The sequence below is a fragment of the Chionomys nivalis genome, chromosome 6, assembly GCF_950005125.1.
Source record: "Chionomys nivalis chromosome 6, mChiNiv1.1, whole genome shotgun sequence".
NCBI classification, from domain to species: Eukaryota; Metazoa; Chordata; class Mammalia; order Rodentia; family Cricetidae; genus Chionomys; species Chionomys nivalis.
This window is the reverse complement of record NC_080091.1, coordinates 37,438,243-37,460,859: the sequence shown is the minus strand read 5'-3', so window position 1 is coordinate 37,460,859 and position 22,617 is coordinate 37,438,243. Positions and strand designations below refer to the sequence as shown.

The 22,617-nt window shown below is 48.3% G+C and overlaps 1 protein-coding gene across 1 annotated transcript; it reads left to right on the top strand.

Annotated features, from left to right (window-relative positions):
• Positions 1–355: 355 nt before the first annotated feature.
• Pes1 (pescadillo ribosomal biogenesis factor 1) lies at positions 356–16,763 on the top strand. The gene is made up of 15 exons (XM_057772640.1): positions 356–467; positions 5,492–5,571; positions 6,442–6,595; positions 7,542–7,651; positions 10,246–10,417; positions 10,495–10,584; positions 13,030–13,146; positions 13,230–13,304; positions 13,512–13,598; positions 13,741–13,871; positions 14,209–14,334; positions 14,452–14,636; positions 14,973–15,139; positions 15,227–15,388; positions 16,392–16,763. Exons 1-15 carry the CDS (start codon positions 444–446, stop codon positions 16,473–16,475), a joined length of 1,764 nt encoding a protein of 587 aa, XP_057628623.1. The 5' UTR covers positions 356–443; the 3' UTR covers positions 16,476–16,763.
• The last annotated feature ends 5,854 nt before the right edge of the window (positions 16,764–22,617 follow it).

The following is a 22,617-nucleotide window of genomic DNA, read 5'->3' as shown; positions in this document are numbered from 1 at the left end:
TAGCAACCGTTGCCACGACAATTCAACTCTGCTCTCACCTAAGAAATGCGGTTCCTTCAGCAACCCAGAAGGCTCCGGGGCGGTCGCCCAGCCTTCGGTCCTGCTCTATCCCGAAATGCAATGCGGCTCTCACGTTGTCAAGCAACTGTATTTAGGGTGGTCCTAAAACTGCCTAAATTTCCACGCTATTTAAAGCTTGTCTACATAGAGTTGGCAAATAAGAAAAGTACAGAAAGAGCAACCCCAATGATTGCGCTTTAGAAAGTTTTGTCGTAAATAAAGAGGTCGTCAGAAGCCTAACGTTCTTTGCATTCGCACAGGCATATTTTCGGGCAGCCCGAAACCGGCGGCGTGGGGTCCTTCGGGGTCCCAGGTGGGGCACGTGCGCGAGGAAGTAGCGCTGCCTGTGCGCGCGGCTTTCGGGGGTCTCTCAACGTGGAGCTATGGGAGGTCTGGAGAAGAAGAAGGTGAGTGGTTCCCGGGGTGGTAGGACCTCGGACTTGTCACTCTTCCTGGCCGCTGGGGACCGAGAGGTCAGGAGACGGCACCGGGGTGGAACTGCTGCGCGCAGGCCCCTGGAGGCCGGGGAAACGTGTGCTCTCTCTGGAAGGAGTTGTGGAGACGCAGAGCCGCCAACCGGCAGTTAAAAGAGTGAGCCACGGACATAAAGTTCATCATTACGACTTAGGACTTTTTCGGCTGAGCCAAGTCCGGTTCTGGACACTGGGGACTGAGAAGTAAGCAATCAGCTGGGGCCCCCGCTTTCCCGGAGTCACTTCCCGTTGGACAAAAATACAGTGGACAGAAATTGTTAAGTGCGCGCTAAAGAAAGCTAACGAGGTGCTAGCAGTAAGATGGAGAGTAACAACAGACTCAATCCGATTAGTGTTGTTTCGGAGGTTCTCTTCTGACATTTCAATGGAAATCTGGACTGTCAGAACACTTAAGGTGGGTGTGGGGCATGGAAGTGCAGGCTTGGGGTGTCCTCCACCTTTCCCGACGAGAAGTTCTCGGCACTCAGATAAACAGCAAACTTTAGTCAGCGTGCAGCTGTGACACCACCCATCCACCCACCCGTAACTTAAAGAGGCCCGGGCTTCGGCAGAAATGTTTCATTGTTATAGGGTTAGGCATTGTCACAATCTCTATTTTAGGATGACTCCTTAGACCAAACGAGACTTCAGAGCTAAGCAAGTTTACAGAAACTGAAATTTTCAGGTTTCTGGTTAATTTTACCTTTAAGCAAACAATTTGTTGTCCGAGATAATATTGGTGGAAAGCAGGTATGTGTGTATTCTTTTTGTTTGTTTCTGTTTTTGTTTTCAGAAAAGAAGGAAACGGTGAGCAGGTTTACAAAATAGTTCAGTTTTAGCTCTGTTTCAGATCAGAGATAGTTTTTTGTTTTGTTTGTTCAAGACAGGGTTTCTCTGTGTAGCTCTGGCTGTCCTGGAAGTTGCTCTGTAGACCAGGCTGGAACTCACAGGGATCTGCTTGCCTCCTGAGCGCTGGGATTAAAGGCGTGTGCCACCACCACCCAGCCTAGACAGAGTTTCTTATTTCTGTGTAACCTGTGTTTCCTAAGTAAGCTTGCCAATGATGATGCCAAAGCCTGCTGTTTTCCTTTTCTCCTTCAGACATACTTAGTGAAGGAAGCCGCAGTGGAAACTAAATGCCAAGGCTGGTAGGCAGTAAAGTCTGGCTGTGTGCAGGGTTTTGGAAAGACATCAACATGGCTATGAGACAGTGAATAAGTGAGTTCCCATGTAGGTGATGTTGGGGGCTGTGTCATGTGTGGCTTAGGGTTATTCTGAGCGGAGAAGACAACTAAAGTAACTTGATCTGAGTATTCTTGCTTCTGTGCGGAGAATACCTGGGCATGAAGGGACTCCAGGATGGGGAAGGGGAAGGTGAGGTGGCTCAAGTCCTTTGGCTTGCAAGTTTCTGATACCAATTTGTTTTGTTGTGATTTTTAATTATTCTTGAGGCTGTAATATAATTGCATTATTTCTCCCTTTCTTGCCCTCCAAACCTTCCCATGTACTCCCACTTGCTCTTTCAAAATCCTGCCCCCCTCTTTTTTTTTAGTAATTGTTGGTACGTACATACGTGTCTGTGCGTGCATATTTTCAGTGCTGACCATTTGGTATTGGTAGCTAACTGGTGTGTTCTTCCCACTCAGCATTCCTTGGTTGCCTGCAGTTCTTTGTGTAGGGCTGAGGTCTCTTGGGTTGTCTTCTATCCACATTGGCAAATCTGCTGTCCGTGTTCTGTTCATTTGGGCGTGTTGGTGAGGCTTATGGGTATAGCTTCTGACACTCTTAGGAGACACAGGCTCAACAAATGCACTGATCCTCTAGCTCTTAGAATTTTTCCATCCCTTCTTCCACAATGATCCTTGAGCCTTAGGTGTGGGGGTTGTTTTGTAGTTGTAGTTAGGGATTATGCTGGTTTAGGAAATCAACTTTAGTATTGCAGTTGTAGGTTTACCTTCAGGATTGGTGGCTTTACTAGCTCCAAGTAGCGGCAAGCTTTCCACTACCGGGCATGATTTCCCTGTGTTAGAGGGTCTGAGGTCCAGTTAGAAAACTGTTCATTACGCCGTGGTGTTCATACCACTGCACCCTTCAGGTTGTCATGCCATGCTGATTGCTGTTGTGGTTCCTGGATAGCACAGCTGGGTAGGACTGCTGGTTGCTTCCCTCCTGTAGAAGCTTGCATGGCTCCTGGTACTCGGGGAGTTAGACAGTCAGGTCAGTTTCAGCTGAGTGATGTCTGATCCCTGCATCTGAAGTGGGCAGTGTTTTCAGCAGTGGGGACTTATTTCCATCTCATGTATGTAACCAAGGGCAACAGCAAAAGCCTGTCATGTTTTGGAAGTCACTTGAACAATGTGACCAACAACTCCCAAAAAGGCTTTTCATGCCTGGGGTTGGGGGTTTTTTTGGGGTGGTCTTTGACTCTTGGAGGGAGAATTGTCAGCCCAGATGAGAGAATTTCATTTAAATGGTATGTGTATATTTATGCACAGGCTTAATCTGTATTATTGCTTTGTGCTGTTTGTAAAGAGTCCCTCAGGACTTTATCAGACATCCTTACTGCTATTTTACCCTCCTCTCCTTCTGCATCTATCTCCCCACTCCCTAACTTAGAACCCCTCCCCATTTGTCCCATTTACCTCTGTCTGATCACTGTTCCCTGATGTTCCTTTCTCTGTTGTGCACTCCCAACCCCCCATCCCACTGGCCCCTTTACTCTCCTGGTTTCTGCAGTTACCGCAGGATATATACTCACATCTGAAGGTGTAGGGCCAGCAGCCTCCAGTGAGAGAGAGCATGTGATGTTTGCCTTTCTGGGTCTGGTTTGCCTCCCTTAAGTATGTTTGGGTTTTTTGTTTTTGTTTTTTAAGTTCCATCCATTTCCCAGGCTAGACCCTGAAGAAAGATCCAAATTTGTTTTAACCTAACACTTTCTTAAACATCCAGCAAGTGCTAGTAGCCATTTGGAGCTATAAACTATAAGAAGGAAGACTTTACTCTGGAGGCAAAGGCAGGCAAATCTCCATGAGTTTGAGGCTAGCCTGGTCTACGTTGCAAATTCTAGGCCAAGTCAGGCCTACATAGTGAGACCTTGTCCCAAAATACAAAGGGAAACTTGTACTTAAGATGCAAGTAGAGATGTCTCAGCAGCAAGCTGTAACATCCTACACTGGGTTCCAGAACAGTTTGACTCTTGAGGCCAAATTATTTGTTGTGGGAATGGTTTGTCTTACTCATTGTAAGGTGTTTAGAAAAATGTTGTACTGTCCAACACACACACCCTAATCCAAAAAGTTAAATCACCATGTGAACCAGGTTTAATGTTTAAAATGGCAGTGCGCAGTAACAAGAGATCCATGTGGCACGGGAAAATGGGAAACATTTTGTTTTCTAGCACTGGAGTTAGTAGTGAGACAGGCTCTCACTGTATGCCACAGGCTGGCCTGAAACTCATTTTCGTCCTGTTTCTTCTTTTCTGAGTACTGGAATTTAGGTGTTCACCACCATGACTGGCTCAGTGGAAATACTTGTCCCTTTTGCATATACTTACTTTGTGTGTATGTATGTGTGTGCCCCCAAGAAACACGGTGCACATATGGAAGTCAGAGGACAACTTGTAGGAGACCGTTCTCTTCTTCCACTGTGTGCTCATCGGGATTGGTGGAAGTGCAGAAAGGATGAATAGTGCTTCATGTCTGTGGGGTTGTTTATAACATAGGTAGTTCAGGGGACACTGACTCCTTAGATCTAGACCTAGGTTCAGAAGTTCCTGCTGTCTCCCTGCAGAGGAAGGTTTTATTTATTTATTTATTTATTTATTTATTTATTTATTTATTTTTAGATATTTATTTATTTATTATGTATACAATATCCTGTCTGTGTGTGTATGTCTGCAGGCCAGAAGAGGGCACCAGACCTCAATCCAGATGGTTGTGAGCCACCATGTGGTTGCCGGGAATTGAACTCAGGACCTTTGGAAGAGCAGGCAATGCTCTTAACCGCTGAGCCATCTCTCCAGCCCTTTTTTTTTATTTTTATTTATTTTTTTTTTTTGGAGTAGACACAGGTGGTTAGTGCTTTAGGCTGTTTGGAATAGGATGCTACTTCTCTTTAGCACTGATGTGTATGAGAGGCAGCTTCTTAACACAGATAATCCAGATATTTGACAAGACCACCTGCTGCTTGGAGGCAAGTAGAAGCCAGGCCTATTGTCTTCCTTACCCTCATAGCATCTAGCTTAATGCTTTGAACTTGGTTGCTTTCTGGTGAATGAAGAGGGTGAGGGTGCTGGGCAATGGTGTGTGGCTTAAGACAAGCATTTCCAGTTAGAGTAGTGTCACCCCTGTGGGAGGGGAAACATGGCTAGGGGATATCTTAGATGTTACAGTGGTTTTCGTCTACCTCCTGAGGAACATACTCTGTTAGTCTGTAGTAGTAACATTTTATGCGCTTGTGGGGGGTATGAATGGTTGCCTGTGGTCCATATGAAAAGGCTGGTGATTAAAAAGGGACAAATAAGATTATGAACAGAGGATTAGTTAGGCATGCAGGCTCTAAACTCAGACCTGGGTTTGGAGACCTAACCCAAGCTTGTAAGCTGTGTGGCTTGAATGGGCAGTTGCACAGAGTTTGTTTCTTAGCTGGAAATGGACATTCCAATGGCCCTTACCCCACAGGCTTGTGGGAACTGAGTGAAATAAACTGTGGAATCGCCGTATGTTAGACAGGTGTAGAGCTGTGCTGCGTAAGTCAAGACCCCAGCATCGCGTGGATGCAAGTATCCAAGGACAGCATAGAGCTCCTTTGGGCGGGCCATTTCACTCCCTACAGCAGTCCTCATCCTGGAAATCTGTGTCTGTCACCTACTCACTTAGCTGTTTCTAGAATTCCCTTTTCCCAGAGTTGGGTGTCACTCACTGCTGTTGCTCTAACAGATTTCTTTTTTCCTCCCTAAGTATGAACGAGGCTCTGCCACCAACTATATCACCCGAAATAAAGCCCGGAAGAAGCTGCAGCTGAGCCTGCCTGATTTCAGGTGAGGTTGGAGAGGAGCATACTAGGGTCTGGGAGCCTGGGTAATGGCATAAATGCGCAGGGAAAACTCCTGGCCTGCCTTGAGCCATCCCAGCCGTCCTGTGATGTTTCTCCTCTGCCTCACCTCGCTTTGCTAGGGGGCTGTGCTTTGTCAGCTGCAGTCTGAGAACTGGCTCTTCAGATCCAGCTGCCTGGTCATTGCCCCTTGCTGTTTCCCTTCTGACAGAAGGCTTCCTGAGTCCTACAACTGGGGACTCTCCTTGTAGAATCAAGTCCAGATGTCTCTGCAGTCTGTGGGTCCTCCCATCAGGCTAATCTTGACTGCTGCAACCTCCACTCTCTGTGTGCGGTCTGTTGTGGGGAGGGGTGTGGTGGTTACAGGCTTTTGTTACTGATTTGAAGAGTTTTTGTTTTTGCTTTAGTTTTGTTTTCTGCAGAACTGGTCACTGAACCAAGGGCCTCACACATGCTATTCACGCACTCTGCCACTGAGCTATATCCCCAAGCCAGTTTTTCTTCTTGTTTGAGACAAAGGCCCATAGTCTAGACTAGCCCCAAACGTATGCTCCTCCTGCCTCAGTCTCCTGGGTGCCAGGAGAACAAGTGTTCTTACTTGGCTGTCTCTCTATATGCAGCCTTCTATATGTTTGAAATGTTGATTTCTCAGTATGGCATCCTTTGTGGCTGTTCTGTCTGCTCCCACTGACGCGCCTCTCACAGTCTGCTTGCGCTGTGTGTTTAGGAACTTGTGACCACCAGACTCACTTGAGTGGTGAAGCACCAACTCCCATGCTTCCTGGTCACGCTTGCTTTCTAGCGCACTGTGGCCAGTGCTCTGCCTTTGCTGGTTTAACGGTGGCTTGTCTTCCAGGCGGCTGTGCATCCTGAAAGGCATTTATCCCCATGAGCCCAAGCATAAGAAGAAAGTAAACAAGGGCTCCACAGCAGCCCGAACATTTTACCTCATCAAAGATATTAAATTCCTCCTCCATGAGCCCATCGTCAACAAGTTCCGAGAGTACAAGGTGAGGCCTTGGTTCTTTCTTGTGTTTCTTGTGTTTGCAGCTTTGTAACTCAAAAGAATGTCTCAGATGACCTGCCTAATAATCATTTGCACCGGACCTGCATATAATTGTTAACCAATTCTGCTCCCCTCCAAGATTATGACTATTTGCCCCCAAGGCAGAAATGGTACCATGTCAGGGGCTTTTGGTGCCTTCTCTGCTCCCAAGCCCTCCTATTCTTTGTGGGGTTGCTCCCAGGGCACCTGGGCTTCAGTTCCATACATAGAGAAACATTAATGCTAAATGCCACAGGGACAGCAGAAACCTATTTCCATCATGTGCAGAGGGTGGAAAGACTAATTGAAATTAAGCTGCTGCCTCTGGCTGGAAACAGGGTTTTTTAAAGAATGGGCGCCACCTAGTGGGTAGCAGGAGACTGGGCAGCAGCCACATCAAACAATGCTAGAAGTGGGCAAGTGGTGGGAAGTGTGTCCAAGACCTGCTGTTTATAATCCACATACTGTTTGGGTTTCTGAGGAGCCCTGGGGCTGGTTTTGAGCATCCGTTGGTTTGGAAGATGTGGCCTTAAAGTTTATCTCAGTTGGTTTTTTTCTGGGTAGCTTGTTTTCCATAGAGGTCAACAACTAGCTTTGTGTGCTGTCTAAAAACGAGCCCTCCAGCCATGATCTACCTCCATGCAAAACAGGGCTCTTCCTAGGTGGGCTTGTGGTGTCAGCATACCTGTGCATCATCAGAGGGGCCCTGGGCTGCCTCTGGTCATTATGGATCTGGAGCTCCATGGACTTGGCTATTTGGCAGAGCTTGGCCTTAGGGGCCTGATGGCACAGGCAGTAGCTGTGGCTGGCTTCAGAAGACACTGAGACAATCTGTCTGGTGTATTCACTCTCCATGGACGAGCTGCTCAGAAGCCCATGCCACAGCATCATGGCTCCTGCTCCCCTTCCAGGTGTTTGTTCGGAAGCTGCGCAAAGCCTATGGGAAGAGCGAGTGGAATGCTGTGGAGCGCCTGAAGGACAACAAACCCAACTACAAACTTGACCACATTGTCAAGGAGCGGTGAGTCATGCTCCTCAGCGTGCTGCGGTTGCTGCTGAGTGCTGTCCTAGTGCTGGGGATGCAGTGGGGCAAGGAAAGACTTGACTGGCAGAGTGCGCGTCCTTTTGGAGGCGCTAGACCGAAAACCACGCTGGCACGTGAGTGTCGTGGTTATCAGTTGCACTGGGTACAGTAAAGGCTGTAAGGCAGCATGCAGAGAACTGGGTACATTGATTACATGCCCAGAGAGACCTGGAAAAGGGCCTGTTTGAACCAGGCAGGAGAGCACATGAGTAGAGGCAGCAACAAGTTCAAAGGCCCCATGGTAGGAAAGCCAGAGCCATGAGTTCCCACACTACAGACTTAGAAGGCATGGTAACATACTTCTGGTTCCTCACTCAACCTTCTCAAAAAGCCCCTCCCCTTCACTGGCTAATCAGTGAATCTTTCCTCTTCAGGAGAATTGGCAAATGCCTGAAGACCCTTGTAGCTTCTACAGTTTGGAATGTGTTTGGTATCTAATGACTAGAAGCCAGCATTGCTGCTGAGTAGTCTTCAGTGTTCATAATAGTTACTGCATCGCAGGACACTTTTACCTGGAATTGATCAAGTGCAGAACCCTATGCTAGTGTCCATTTTATAGAATGAAGGCCTAGGCATGCACAGTTCCAAAATGGTGGTGGGTCATAACTTCCTGGGATAGGGAAGAGCCTTGACCTTGGTTTCATTCATAAAGGAAATAACATCTGGTCTCCTCAGCCAGAACCAAAGCGCATAGAAAACCCAATAGTCCAGAAAGGGTGTGTGCTTGTCCTCCAGATTAGTAAGTTAGGAAGCTGAGGCACCAAGGAGACTGGGGGAGGTTCCTGACTTCTGTCTCAGGAACCTAGACAGCTGTCCCATCACTTGCTAAGTTCATGCTAGGCTTCCCTTCATCTTAGCCTGTTTTTGCTGACCTGAGACCTCTCAACTCAGTTGCAGTAAACAGTTCTGTCTGGGGCGTGGGACCTCAACCATTTGTAGTCGTGTGCCCTTCAGAGCTCTTCATAGCAAGGCAAATCATCATCATTGTCATCCTTTTTGTTTTGTGTTTGTACGGAATAGGTTTTCTCTGTGTAGCCCTGGCTGTTCCGGAACTCACTCTGTAGACCATGCTGGCCTCAAAGTCACTGAGATCTGCCTGCCTCTGCTTCTTGAGTGTTGGGATTAAAGGTGTGTGCCACCACTGCTCAGATTTTTTTTTATAGTTTTTGGAGACAAGCTCTCACGATAGCTCTGGCTGTCCTGGAATTCACTATGTAGACCAGGCTAGCCTCAGACTCACAGAGGTCCTCCTCCAAATGCTGGGATTAAAGGGTGCACCACCACTCCTGGCAGACCCTATTCTTCAAATGAAGCTTCTTGGGATGTGGTTCAGATGTCCTGCAGCTCTAGGGCAGCCTGGCTGGAGGAGGGGAACTGAAACCTATGCAGATGCAGCCATGCTCAGGGTGTGTTTAGAGCCACAAGACGTAGATGGACGGGTGGCTTGGTTTGGTTGATTTTAGTTTGATTTTTTGGAGATAAGGTCAGCCTCCCAAGTGCTGGCTAGGATTACAGGTATATACCACTAGATCTGGTTAAAGATAACCTTTTTTTTTTAAAAAAAAAAAAAAAAAAAAAACCCGAGACAGTGTTTCTCTGTAGCTTTGGAGCCTGTCCTGGAACTCACTTTGTAGACCAGGCTGGCCTTGAACTCAAGAGATCTATCTGCCTCTGCCTCCCGAGTGCTGGGATTAAAGGTGTGCACCACCACTGCCCAGCTAACGATACACTATTTTAAGTCAGCATTTTGTCCAGCAGTGTCATTTTCTAGATAAAGTTGGAGCTAGAAGAGGCCTAGTGACCCAGTTAGGGTCGCAGCTCAGAACGGGACTAGAGTCCATGTATCAAGACTTGTGACTCAGTGTCTTCACTTTGTCCTACACTTCTGTCCCTCTGTTTGGAAACTGTCAAAGGCAGTGGTGACTCTTACCCAAGTGACACTTTGACCGCTTCCTCATTTACTGTGGGGTTCCTGGAAATTATTCTAACTGGACGTAGTCCCTGTGCCAGCATTTTACATTGGTTCTGTCAATTACATGGATCTGGGTGCTGAGGAATAGGAAGACAAGGCCCACTCAAGTGACCTGTAGCCATGCCCAGGTGCAGGTGCTGCTGGAAAGCAGCCCTACTCTTCCTGGCCCACTAGTCCAGCTTCCCATTTTTCCAGCTTCCCATTTTTCCCTTTTTCTCGTGGGTCTTTGAAGATTGCACTTTCAAAGAGAGTTAGAGAACCACAGTTTGGTGTCCCCTCGTTCACAAAAAGATAACAAGTGGTCAAGGGTTCTGTGCTATGTCCTGAGGTGATCAGAGTTCCCTGGGAGTACCCTAGTTCTTCAGTCACTATAGAGTTGTTTCCAGGTGCCTGGTCAACTTGGGGAAGTTGTTGCTACCACTGGGTCAGGGAAGAGCTGTGGCAGTGCCTGGCTTGGGTGTCAGGTCTCTGGGGTAGCTGCTGGGGTGAGGCAGAGTGGGTAGAAATCCTTGGAGCCCAACAGAATGGGCTCATGTGCACTGCTCTCACCACCTTTCAGGTACCCCACTTTTATCGATGCTCTGAGGGACCTTGATGATGCCCTGTCAATGTGCTTCCTCTTCTCCACCTTCCCACGGACAGGGAAGTGCCATGTGCAGACCATTCAACTGTGTCGCCGACTCACTGTGGAGTTCCTGCACTACGTCATTGCTGCCCGAGCCCTGCGCAAGGTGAGCTAAGGTTCTCCTGGGATCCCTGGTCCTCCCGCTAGCCCTTGGTTTTCATACTGTCTCCCCCCACCCCCCAGGTCTTCCTGTCCATCAAAGGCATTTACTATCAGGCTGAGGTGCTGGGCCAACCCATCGTATGGATTGCACCCTATGCTTTCTCCCATGATGTAAGTGTGCCTTGCGGGGTGGGGGGGTGCCTTGTGCTTGTTCCTAAAAGATGTGGGTGCTGTCTTTGGAGTCCAGCCCTTGCTGGGTTCTTGGTTGTTGGCTGCTGTGCAGGGGTGGGGGAGTGTGTGGGGGCAGGGTAGGATATGTGCTTTACAGCCCAGTCAGTCAGTAGTGCTGGAGCAGTCATAGGATTCTCAATGTCAGATGTGCACTCAGACCCACAGGCTGATCCTAAATAGGCTTACCTCACTCCAGCACTTCTGCTAGAGTGTGGTTCTCAGCCTTCCTAATGCGGCCCCTTAATACAGTTCCTCATGTTGTGTGGCTCCCAGCCATAGTTATTTTTGTTGCTACTTCATGAATAATGTTGCTACTCTTATGAATCATAATGTAAATATCTGGTGTGCAGATGGCCTTAGGCAAGTCAGATTGAGAACCACTGTGCTAAGTGATCTTGAGCATGGTCCTTCACCCTTCTGCCTCAGTTAATAGCGTTCTTATCTTCTCAGGGGAAAGAAGTCTTGAAAGGACCTGGCACTGAATGGGTAGCTGCCTTTGTGATTGAATAGGCAGTGAGGGTAGCTCCGGGGGCTGTGTATACCCAGTGTTTTGAACAGTTGCCACCTGAGTCAGGTGGCAGAGCCCAGCCCTCCTCTCAGACCCACTGGGGTCTTTGTTCCCACTCGGCCTTTGACACACCACAACAAAAATGCTTCGCTCCTGTGTCCTCTGCCCATCCCCCCACAGCCTGGAGCCCTGCTGACTCCAGGGAAGGGAGCACAAGAGAGGTACTTAGCACATGGCACTGACTTATATTGGCTTATCTGTAAGTGCTTAGGATTGTCCCTAGGCCTCTGCTAAGAGGAGTCTGGTTTTGCTTTCCATGGAAGCCTTGCTAGCTCCCAATCCCCCAGAAGGTCAGTCCTAGCTGGGCTTGCCCCCTGAATTGTCGGTCTGTGGACTGTTCTTGATCTACTTTCCCTCATTCGCTCCTGTTCATTAAGCAGGGATTGGTACCTTGCATAGAGAACAGCTGTCAGAGAGACCTAAGGCTCTGTGCTCAGTGGGCTGCAGGGGTGCCTGAGACTGGAACCTGCCGTGTCTGGGTGAACTGGTAGTGGGGCTTCTGTCTGTGAACAAGAGGTGGCCTTGGAGTTCATCCGTCCCTTTTCCAGTTCCTTGAGGCAGGCTTGGGGAGCCAGTGTACATGGCCCTTCCTTCCCTGCTCCTCCTCCTTCCTGCCTAACTTCTTTGGCCCTTTCTGTCTTTCCTTCCTTCTGATGTCAAACCCCCATGCTTCTCAGACTGCTCTTTGTGTGTTCTTGGGGTGGTGAATAGGGCCCTGTGAGGGCCATCCTCCACACAGCTGGCCCTGGGGGAAGGGCATGGTCTGCCCATGTCTCCTTCCTCCCAGCTTGCTGCCAACTGCTTCCTCTCAGCAGAGGGTAGTTGTCGCAAGGACCCTCATGTGCCCTTCCCCTGGGCAGCCGATGCTGGGCATACAGAAGTGGGTCTTGGGGTAATGGTGGTGGTGAGGGCAGAGTGTACCTACCCTGCTCAGTACTATGGAAAATGAAGTTTGTGCTCCAGTGCCTATCAGGAAAAGCCTGGTGGCATAGACTGCTGCCTGGTAGCAAGATGGAAAGCTAGCTCAGAGTTGTGGGTGCCCTAAGCTGAGGGGATGTTGTGATTATTATCAATTTGACATGTCTTAGAAGTGTTTCGTGGTGGTTAGCAGGGCTTGGTGGGGCTCTTGGGTAGGCCTTTCTGACTTTAGAGGATGGGACCAATCCAGAGTTGAGACACTTGATCCAGTCTGTAGATCAGCTCCTTGTGGTAATGGCAGAGGGAAGCCATTCACTTCTGCCTGCTGGGTGGCAGCTGGGAAAGGTGGTCTACCTCTGCTTCAACATAGTGTTAGGCCTAGGCTGGGTCTGAGACGGAAATGCTAAACTCTGAGCTTCATCACACACTCTTCAGGGTGTGGGTGGACTGAGTCCTGTTAGCCACACCTGGCTTTCCAAGGCACCTCGGCCAGTAGAAGTCATCACCTCTTCTGGGCTATGGACCTTGAGCTGTACACATAGGCCTTGCTGGGCTCTGGGAAGGCTGCCTCAGTACTCCCAGTTGCCCTGAAGCAGATCTTAGGCTCATGCTGGGATGGGTGATGGACAAGGTGTGTGCTCTGTCTAGGTCCCACTGATAATTGAAGGAGGAGTGGGAGAGGCAGGGCCACCTGCAGTGGAGCATTGTGGACCAGTTCCTGTCTCTGTCCTGGCTCCCCTTTACCACATGGGAACCTGGCACTGGTCTCCATGGACCCATAGCCTTTGGGGCTTCTGTCCAGAGCCTCCCTTGTGCTTAAGATGCCCGTGGGTTTGTGGGCATAATACCTACCTCCACCCCTGTGCTAACACTGCTGATGTGTCTTCTTATTTCCCCAGCATCCTACAGACGTGGACTACAGGGTCATGGCCACCTTCACTGAGTTCTACACCACTCTCCTGGGCTTTGTCAACTTCCGCCTCTACCAGTCACTCAACCTTCACTACCCACCCAAGGTAGAGCCCTAACACCTTCTCACCTAACCCTCCTATCCTACACTGAGGCAAGGGGCTGTAGGTGTACTCTTCCCTCTTCCCAGCTTGAAGGTCAGGCCCAGGCAGAGACAAAGGTCAGCGAGGACACATATGCTCTGGACTCCGAGAGCTCTATGGAGGTAAGATGGGCTTCAGGAGCACTGGCCCTACACCTTTCTATCCCGTGAATAGTGAGTGATTTGGCTAGGTAGGTGGTTCTAGGACTTACTTTTATGACTGACCCAGATGTGGCCTGGAGCTGATTTTGCTCTCCAGCCTATCCCACGTCCAGATGAGGTTCTCCACCTGCAAGCAGGCCACCTTGCAGCTCTGCTTCCCACCTACAGAAACTAGCAGCCCTCAGTGCCAGCCTGGCCCGAGTGGTGGTGCCTACTACAGAGGAGGTTGAGGCCGATGAGTTTCCTATTGATGGGGTAAGCATGGGTGCTGCCTTCCAGGAATACATGGGATGAGACTGGGCGGGGGGACATCACCTAGAATCTGGGATCTGCCAGTTGCTTCCTTCTGGTAGAGCTGGATGGCCTAGTGGTGTGACACTTGGCCCCTTCCCTGCAGGAGATGACAGCACAGGAGGAAGGTCGCAGGAAAGAGCTGGAGGCACAGGAAAAGCACAAGAAACTCTTTGAAGGCCTAAAGTTCTTCCTGAACCGAGAGGTGCCCCGTGAAGCCTTGGCCTTCATCATCAGGTGGGGGAGCCCATAGTTGTGACTGTACAGTAGTCCAGTCTCCATCCTAGCCTAGTGGTGTATTGGTAACATCATAAGGGTGTCTCCACTCGTCACAAAGCAGTGTGTGCAGAGCCTACAGGCAGACACCTCCAGAGCACTCAGCTAAGGGGAGAGCTGTTCTGTCACTAGCTGAGTTCTTTCTGGTCCAGGACTGCAGATGTCATCCCAGACAGGAGGCTCTGGGGTGGGTAAGGCACTTCCTGGAAGGGTGGGTTTGTGGCTAGTAGGTTCAGGGATGCTTCCAGGGCAGGCAGCTCATGCCTAAAAGGCTTACAGGTTTTCTGCGTGTCTGTAGGAGTTTTGGTGGGGATGTATCCTGGGACAAGTCTTTGTGCATTGGAGCCACCTATGACATCACAGACTCCTGCATCACCCACCAGATTGTTGATCGGCCTGGGCAGCAAACCCCCATCATTGGCAGGTAGACTCTCAAAGCCCTCAAATGCCCTCTGGGGGTGGGGGTTCCTAGGCCCTGGTGATGAGGTGGTACCTCTGGTTGTTCCCTTGTGACCTGACTTTGCTGGCCACTCTCCATCAGATACTACGTACAGCCCCAGTGGGTGTTTGACTGTGTGAATGCCCGGCTCCTCCTCCCTGTGGCAGAGTACTTCCCTGGGGTGCAGCTGCCACCACACCTTTCACCCTTCGTGTCTGAGAAGGAAGGAGATTACATTCCCCCTGAGAAGCTGAAGCTGCTGGCTCTGCAGCGGGGAGAAGACCCAGGTGAGCTGGGCAAGGATGGGTAACAGTATGGACAGGCTTCTCTGGTGGCCCTGGCTCCCGTGCCCAAGCTGGCCATTTCCCTTGGCTACAGAGTTGGCAGGCTCCAGAGAAAAGGACAGCGGGAACAGAAAGCCCTCAGCCTTTCAAGCATTTGCAATGTTAGTCTGCTATTGATGTTTGGAGTAGCTGAGCAGAATGACCCAGTGTTGTCAGTGTTTGCATGGGTAGCAAGGGTGTTTTATTTGAAGGCCACTCAGCTGGGGTCTCTGAAAGCTGTTGGGGGCCATTGGGGGAGCATCCTTGAGCTGCCTTGGAATGCAGAAGTTACTGTCTTAGGAGACTTGAAAGAGGAAGAGGAGGATGAGGACGATGAAGATGATGACAATGAAGGTGATGGTGATGCGGGGGAAAATGAGGAGGAGGAGGAAGATGTGGAAGCTGATTCAGAGAAGGAGGAGGAGGCACACCTATCAGCCTTGGAGCAGCAGCGTCTGGAAGGGAAGGTAGGGAAGCACTGGACAAAGCTCTGCCTGGGAAGCAGCCAGTTACCCACAAGGCCAAGTGCTCATGCAGCTGCGATGTTTCCCCAGAAGCCCCAGGTGGTGGCCGGCACCGTGAAACTGGAAGACAAGCAGCGACTGGCCCAGGAGGAGGAAAGTGAGGCCAAGCGCCTGGCGATCATGATGATGAAAAAGCGGGAGAAGTACCTCTACCAAAAGATCATGTTTGGCAAACGGCGCAAAATCCGAGAGGTAGGTTTCTGCTCTCTGATGAGGCCCCCACACATCTGCACGGTTGAGCTAACCTGGCCCATTTGGCCAAGGCCTCTTTTCTTTGGAGTTTTGTGTGTTTGGTTTGGATTTACACAGCTGGGAATAGAAGCCAAGGCCTCACTCATCTTAGAGAGTCCCCTAAGCAGCATAGCATATCCATAGCTGTCCTGAGGATGGGCCTAGCCCAGCAGACTCGTGAAGTCTTTCTTAAGCTCCTGTGTGCTTGTTCAGTGTGTGTTAACTGGGAGTTTATTTGGTACTTGAGCACTTGCTTTGATCACAGAATTGAGGAGGGCCGGCAGGAGAAGAAGAAAAAAACAAAGCAATTGTGTACTGAGGCCTCCAGAGTGGCTAGCAACCTTGCCTTAGGGCAGGGGAGCACCAGGTTCATCTTAAATAACAGCATAGCCAGATGATGGTGGTGCATGCCTTTAATCCCAACACTTGGGAGGCAGAGGCAGGTGGGTCTCTGTGAGTTCCAGGACAGCTACAGCTAGGAGTGTTTCACAGAGAAACCCTGTCTTAAAACACACACACACACAGAAATCATAGTAGTTTATCAGGTCTTTCCATGCCATTGTACGATGTGACCTGTTTCCGCTGGTGGTCATGCTCAGGAAATAGAGAGCAGACCCTACCCCCTCTGAATGGTTCTTAGGAGCATCACCTGTGGTCCTGGAAGGAGTCTCCTTGTGCCTTCTCTGCTAGCTTTCAGTAAAGGTCTGAGTGGTATTCGCTTTCCCCAGAGCTAGTGCGGGAGTCGATCTAGAATCTCCCAGCTGGAGATTGTGGGCTGTAAAATGTGCTGTGTGGGCAATGGTAGGACTTCTGTTCTTTCACCCTGAGGTACAAGTCGGGGTCTCTGGTTATTTGCTTGTTAGCTTTTCTAGAAACTCTGCTAAGGGAAACCCCCATAAGAGAAGAGATCCATCCCTCTCTGCTTGCTCTTTATCCTATCCTGAGTTCTCCTTCCTTCTCACAGGCCAACAAGCTGGCGGAGAAAAGGAAAGCCCATGATGATGCTGTGAGGTCTGAGAAAAAGGCCAAGAGGACAAGGCCTGTGTGAGCTCCAGCCGTTCCTCCCTGGGAGCTGGACATGGCAGAAGCTAGTGGGATGCACACGCACCTGAGCACCAGCCCAGCACCCTCATACTCGGTCGTGTGTGGCCAGTCCTAGCCTCCATGAAGTTCGTGCCGGTGTCTGGACAAAGCCCAGTTCTTCCTCCAGGAGTCTGACTGATATCCTCATTGTGTTTGGCTTTCCACAGCCTCCTACACAGCTGTGCCCATAATTTTCAGGGTGCTGTTGTGGAATAAGAGTGGGGAGCTCTTGTTATTAAATGGCTGAACTTTTGCAGCCAGTTAGATTCTGTGTTCAGAAGCCTCCCTGGGTTGGAAAGGAGTCACCTGGACAGACCCAGATGGGTCCAGGCACACTCAGAACTCTGGGTCCAGGGATCCGAGGGAGGGACACAGACTCTGCATTTGGGTTTCATAGCTGCCCTGGCCTGGTTCCTGTTGTAGCTGATGTTCTGAAACCTTCCCACAAGCAGTGTGCTGAGGGTTCACTCGTCTAGTCATGGTCTATAAACATCAGCTGGCTTGTACTTCCTGCTGGAGCTCATCAGAAGGTGAAAGGTGTCTTAGGGATTCTATTGCTGTGATAAAACATGATCAAAAGCAAGTTGAGGAGGAAAGGGTTTATTTGACATATACTTCCATATTCCTGTTCATTACTGAAGTCAAGACAAAATAGGAAGGATCCTGGAGGCAGGAGCTGATGCAGAGGCCATGGAGGGGTGCTACTTACTGACTTGCTTCCCATGACTTGCCCAACCCACTTTATCTCACATTAAAAACATAAATAACTTTAAATTTCCCACAGTCTTTACAAATTCAAATACCTTAAAATTTCAGTCCCTTTAAAAATAGCCTGTCTCTTTTAAAAGTCTCTCAACTGTGGGTTCCAGTAAAGTACTTTCTTCAAGAGAGAAAAAAAATAAGAACACAATTAATTCAAAGCAAATCCAAATTCCAACCGCCCAATGTCTGGGATCCACTCATGATCTGATCTTTTGGACTCATCGAGAGGACTGGAGTCTTTTCTCAGCTCCACCCTCTGTAGCACAATTTGTCTTCTAGGCTCCAGCTGCTGTTGGCGGTTTTCCCCTTGCTACTGGCATCTCTCGTTGCAACTGGGCTGCACTTCACCAATAGCCTCTCATGCTGTCTTCATGGTGCCAAAATTCAACTTCTTTGCATGACCCCTTTAGTCTGGGCCTTCAACTAGTGTGAGACCTCACCTTCACCAGTGGCCTCTCACCATGCCAAACTTCAGCTGCTTTCCGTGACCCTCATGCCTTCAAGTCTAGCTGCCAAAATGAGGTACAACCATGGGCACCCCTGGAACAGCTTCTCTGTGCCATCAGGAAACACTGTGAGAAGCTTTCATGAGAGATGCTGGTCTCTCTCTGTGTATATGTGTGTATGTTTTCGAGATAGGGTTTCTCTAGCCCTGGCTGCCCTGAAACTCAAGAGATTTACCTGCCTCTAAATGCTGGAATTAAAGGCATGTGCCACAACCACCTGACTTTGGGCTCTTAATCACTGCTAATTTCTTAGCTCCAGCTAACCAGCATTCTTTTTTCAAACTGTCAGATTCCACTTCCTGGCCCCTAAAGGCTTGTAGCCATATCATAATGCAAAAATGCATTCAGTCCAACTTCAAAAGTCCCCATAGTTTTGTATAACTTTTTATTATTTAAAAGTCTAAAGTCTTCTGAGATTCATGCAATCTCTTAACTGTAATCCCTTGTAAAGTCAAATGTCAAAAAGCAGATCACATACATCCAACATATAATGGCACAGGATAGACATTACCATTCCAAAACATGAGGAAGGAGCATAGTAAGGAAATATTTTCGGACAAAAGACCGAAAACCAGGGGGCTGGAGAGATGGCTCAGTGGTTAAGAGCATTGCCTGCTCTTCCAAAGGTCCTGAGTTCAATTCCCAGCAACCACATGGTGGCTCACAACCATCTGTAATGAGGTCTGGTGCTCTCTTCTGGTCTGCAGGCATAAACACAGAACATTGTATACATAATAAATAGATAAATATTAAAAAAAAAAAAAACGAAAACCAGCTGGACAAACTCCAAACTGCATCTTCATGTCTGATGTCAAAATGTTTTTCAGATCTCCAACTCCTTCCAGCTTTGTTAACTGCAACACACTTCTCTCTTGGCCTGGTTCTACTCCCTGTTAGCAACTCTCCTTGGCGGGTATCCCACAACTCTGATATCTCCAAAATCTTGGGGTCTCCAAGGTAATCTAGACTTCCCAGCTTCACGCAATGTCTTCATGCAATGAATGACCTCTCTGCTGTGGTCATGGTGTCTCTTCATTTTGATTCAGGGACACCCCTAACACATACTTGGCCTCAGAGGCTTTCCTTAGTCTCTGATGCAAATTCCATAGCCCCTTTTTGAAGCATAATTAATAAAAACTCAGGGTCAGATTGGGATTAAACCTGAAGATCCAAAAAGCAAAACAGCCAGTCACTGGCTCCTTACCTGGACCTCAGTCTGAAATGGTGATCCTGCCTCCCAGAGTCTCTGAAGGAGACTGTATGAGAGCTGTCTTGCCCTGTTTTATATTCCTCTCTAGGGTTGGGATTAAAGGTATGCACCACTGGGATTGAAGGTGTGTGTCACCATAATCTGTAAGGCTGACTAATGGGACTATTTTCCTCTCAGATCTTCAGGCAGTCTTTATTAAAATACATTTGAAATGCCACTACACCTTTCTTCTATCCTTAACTTCAGAACCACGTGACTGAAGTTACTAAATTCTGCTGCTTACTGGGCTTGGAACGTGGCCCCCTCATTCAATTACATTTTCACCCACTTTCTGTTTTTGGTAGTTTCCTCCACTGCCAAAGCTTGGCTGTCCTGAAACTGGATCTATAAACCAGGCTGGGCTCAATCTCAGAGATCAGCCAGCCTCTCCCTTCTGAGTGCTGGGATTAAAGCTATCTACCACCGTGCCCTGCTTCAGGGTTTTGTTTTGTTTTGTTTTTTAATTCCTTTTCACAAATTGGAAACTTAGCTGGGTGGGATCTTCCCCTAATGTCACCATTCCCTTCACTCTTCTTAATCTGTTTATTTCCTTGAATACAGAATTTAGCTCTGTTCCACTTCCTGGTGCCCCTTTTCTCCTCAATCTGTACATTTTGTATTTTTTCTTGTTCAGCTTGTTCCTTTTCATTATAAATCTTTATAAGCATGAATGTTGTAGGAATTTAGCAGAATCACTGTATGGGTCAGATATGAACAACTGTTTTCTAGAAGTACTTTGACCTTGAGTCCTTGAGGAAGCAGTGATTATTTTGCTGAAGGGGTTTCGCAACCATCCCACGACTTTGGTCACAAGATGCCTCAGGCACACCTGAGGTTCCTGTATTTTGTGTATTGCAAATGATACATAATGAAGGACTAGAGTCTTGGGGCGTGTGATGATCTCCTTCGGTAAGATTAGGGACCTTGGTATGAGAAAATACTTTGTGCAACTTTCAATAAATACACCTTTTTTTTTTAGTTTTATTTATTAATTATGTATACAATGTTCTGTCTGCATATATCCCTGCACACCAGAAGAGGGCACCAGATCTCATCACAGATGGTTGTGAGCCACCATGTGGTTGCTGGGAATTGAACTCAGGACCTCTAGAAGAACAGTCAGTGCTCTTAATCTCTGAGCCATCTCTCCAGCCCCCAGTAAATACACCTTTGTATAGCTATTTGGGGTTCAGTCCATCTGAAGAGGCCAGACCTTCCTACTGCCACGTAGGCCTTAAAATTTCATCTTAGAGTCCCTTCTTCAACTGACCCATACTACATGGTGCACCCTGACGTGAACACTAACCATCACATGACAGTCTATGCTTGGTTGTTTTGAGGTTTCCTTTGCCAACGGAATTAATCTAAATCTCTTCACTTTAGCCTCAGGCAGATTCTTTCTTCATCAAAATGTCCCAAGAACAGTCTCTAGGCAACATATTAACATTCTTCTCCTCTTGAAACCTCTTGATCCAGGCATCCACAGTTCAAATCACACTCAGCACCACTGCCTTCCATGCTCCTACTAGGCTGGCCCATTAAGCAATACTTAAAGTGTTCAACTGCTTTGCTAAACCACAGTCCCAAGGTCCATATTCCTCAAACAAAAACACACTAAGGCCTAATGCAACAATACCCAAGTCCCTGGTACCAACTTCTGTCTTAGTGTTTCGATTGCTTTAAGAGACACCACAACCACAGCAACTTTTGTAAAGAAAAACATTTAATTGGGGCTGGCTTACAGTTTCAGAGGTTTATTCGGTTACCATTGTAATGGTTTAAGTAAAATGCTGCAGGTCCCTGAGTGGTGGCAGTGGGCAGCGGGCCATGATAACATACCACAGGTTGCTGAGCGGTGGCAGGCAGCGGGCAGTGGGTCCCTGAGACCAAGGCGGGCCACGAAGGCAGCTGGGTCCCAGGCAGGGAGCTGCATAGCAGGTGAGAGACGGATAGGCACGCCATGCAGAGTGAAGTTGGATATTTATTTAGTGGAAGGAAGGGGGAAGAAGAGAGAGAAAGAGAAAAAGAAATGGGGAAAGGGGAGGAGTGGGGAAAAGGGAGAGACAGAAGCAGCCTTTGAGAGAGAGAGACAGGGAAAGGACTCAGGATGGTGGGAGCTGAAGATTAGCTGGTCTAGGCAGACAGGAAAGGGAATGGCTATTGCTTGTCTCTCTTTTTTTTTTTTTTAAATATTTATTTATTTAATTATTTATTTATTATGTATACAATATTCTTTCTGCGTGTATGCCTGAAGGCCAGAAGAGGGCACCAGACCTCATCACAGATGGTTGTGAGCCACCATGTGGTTGCTGGGAATTGAACTCAGGACCTTTGGATGAGCAGGCAATGCTCTTAACCACTGAGCCATCTCTCCAGCCCCTATTGCTTGTCTCTTAAAGGGTCAGAACAGACCATTACAACCATCATGGTGGGACATGGCAGAGGCAAACATGGTGCTGGAGAGGGAACTGAGAATGGAGAATCCTGCAGGCAACAGAGTGGTCTGTCTCACTGGGCATATATGAGACCTCAAAGCTCACTGTCACAATGATACACTTCCTCCAACAAGGCCACACCCCCTAATAGTGCTGCCCCCTTTAGGGGCATTTTCTTTCAAGTCACCAGAGTCTTTAAATTTCCCTCTAAAACTTCATAAGGGCAAGCCTCCGTCTGCACTGCTCTCAACATTTTTCTCCTTGAAGCTCCTCAAGAACTTCCCACTGAGCTCTCAATGCAAAATGGCTCTTCTAGCCCCAAATTACAAAGTCTGTCCATAATCCTCCTCAGAACATGGTCGGATCTCTCATAGCAACACCCCGCTCCTGGTATCAACTTGTCTTAGGGTTTCTATTGCTGTGATGAAACACCAGACCAAAAAGCTAGTTAGGAAGAAAGGAGTTTGTCTTACACTTCCACATTGCTATTCACTGAGGGAAGTCAGGACAGGAACTCAAGCGGGGCAGGATCCTGGAGGCAGGAGCTGATGCAGAAGCCATGGAGGAGTCCTGCTTATTGACTTGTTCCTCATAGCTTACTCAGCCTGCTTTCTTGTAGAATTCAGGACTACTCAAGACCACCCAGGTAGTGTCCAAGGATGGTGGCACCCACCATGGACTGGACCCTCCCCATTGATCACTAAATGAGAAAATGCCTTCCAGCTGGATCTCATGAAGGCATTTCCTCACCTGAGGCTCCTTCTTTAGATTGTGTCAAGTTGACACACAAAACCAATACAGAAGGCTAACGGTGAAAAATGAGGCCTAAGGGCAGGTAAAGCCTAACTTTTTGTCAGGGACCAGCCTCGACAAAATACCTCTTGCCAGGGTAGAGGCATGGGGATTTAGAAATATAGTAAAGAATATGAAGACGCTAATGAAAATAATAAAACAGAGAAACATATAGGATAGTATTGGGAGGAAGCTCCAGTGAGTACTGGAATTCACTCGTGTTTAATTTCCAATTGCCTTAAATACCCCTGACCCCAAAAGGTAAGAGTAAGACAAAAAACTGCATTAACATGATACAAGGAAATGAACATACCAATTGGAGGTTGCAGGCTACATTCATAATTAAACATTCTGTTGCTAGAA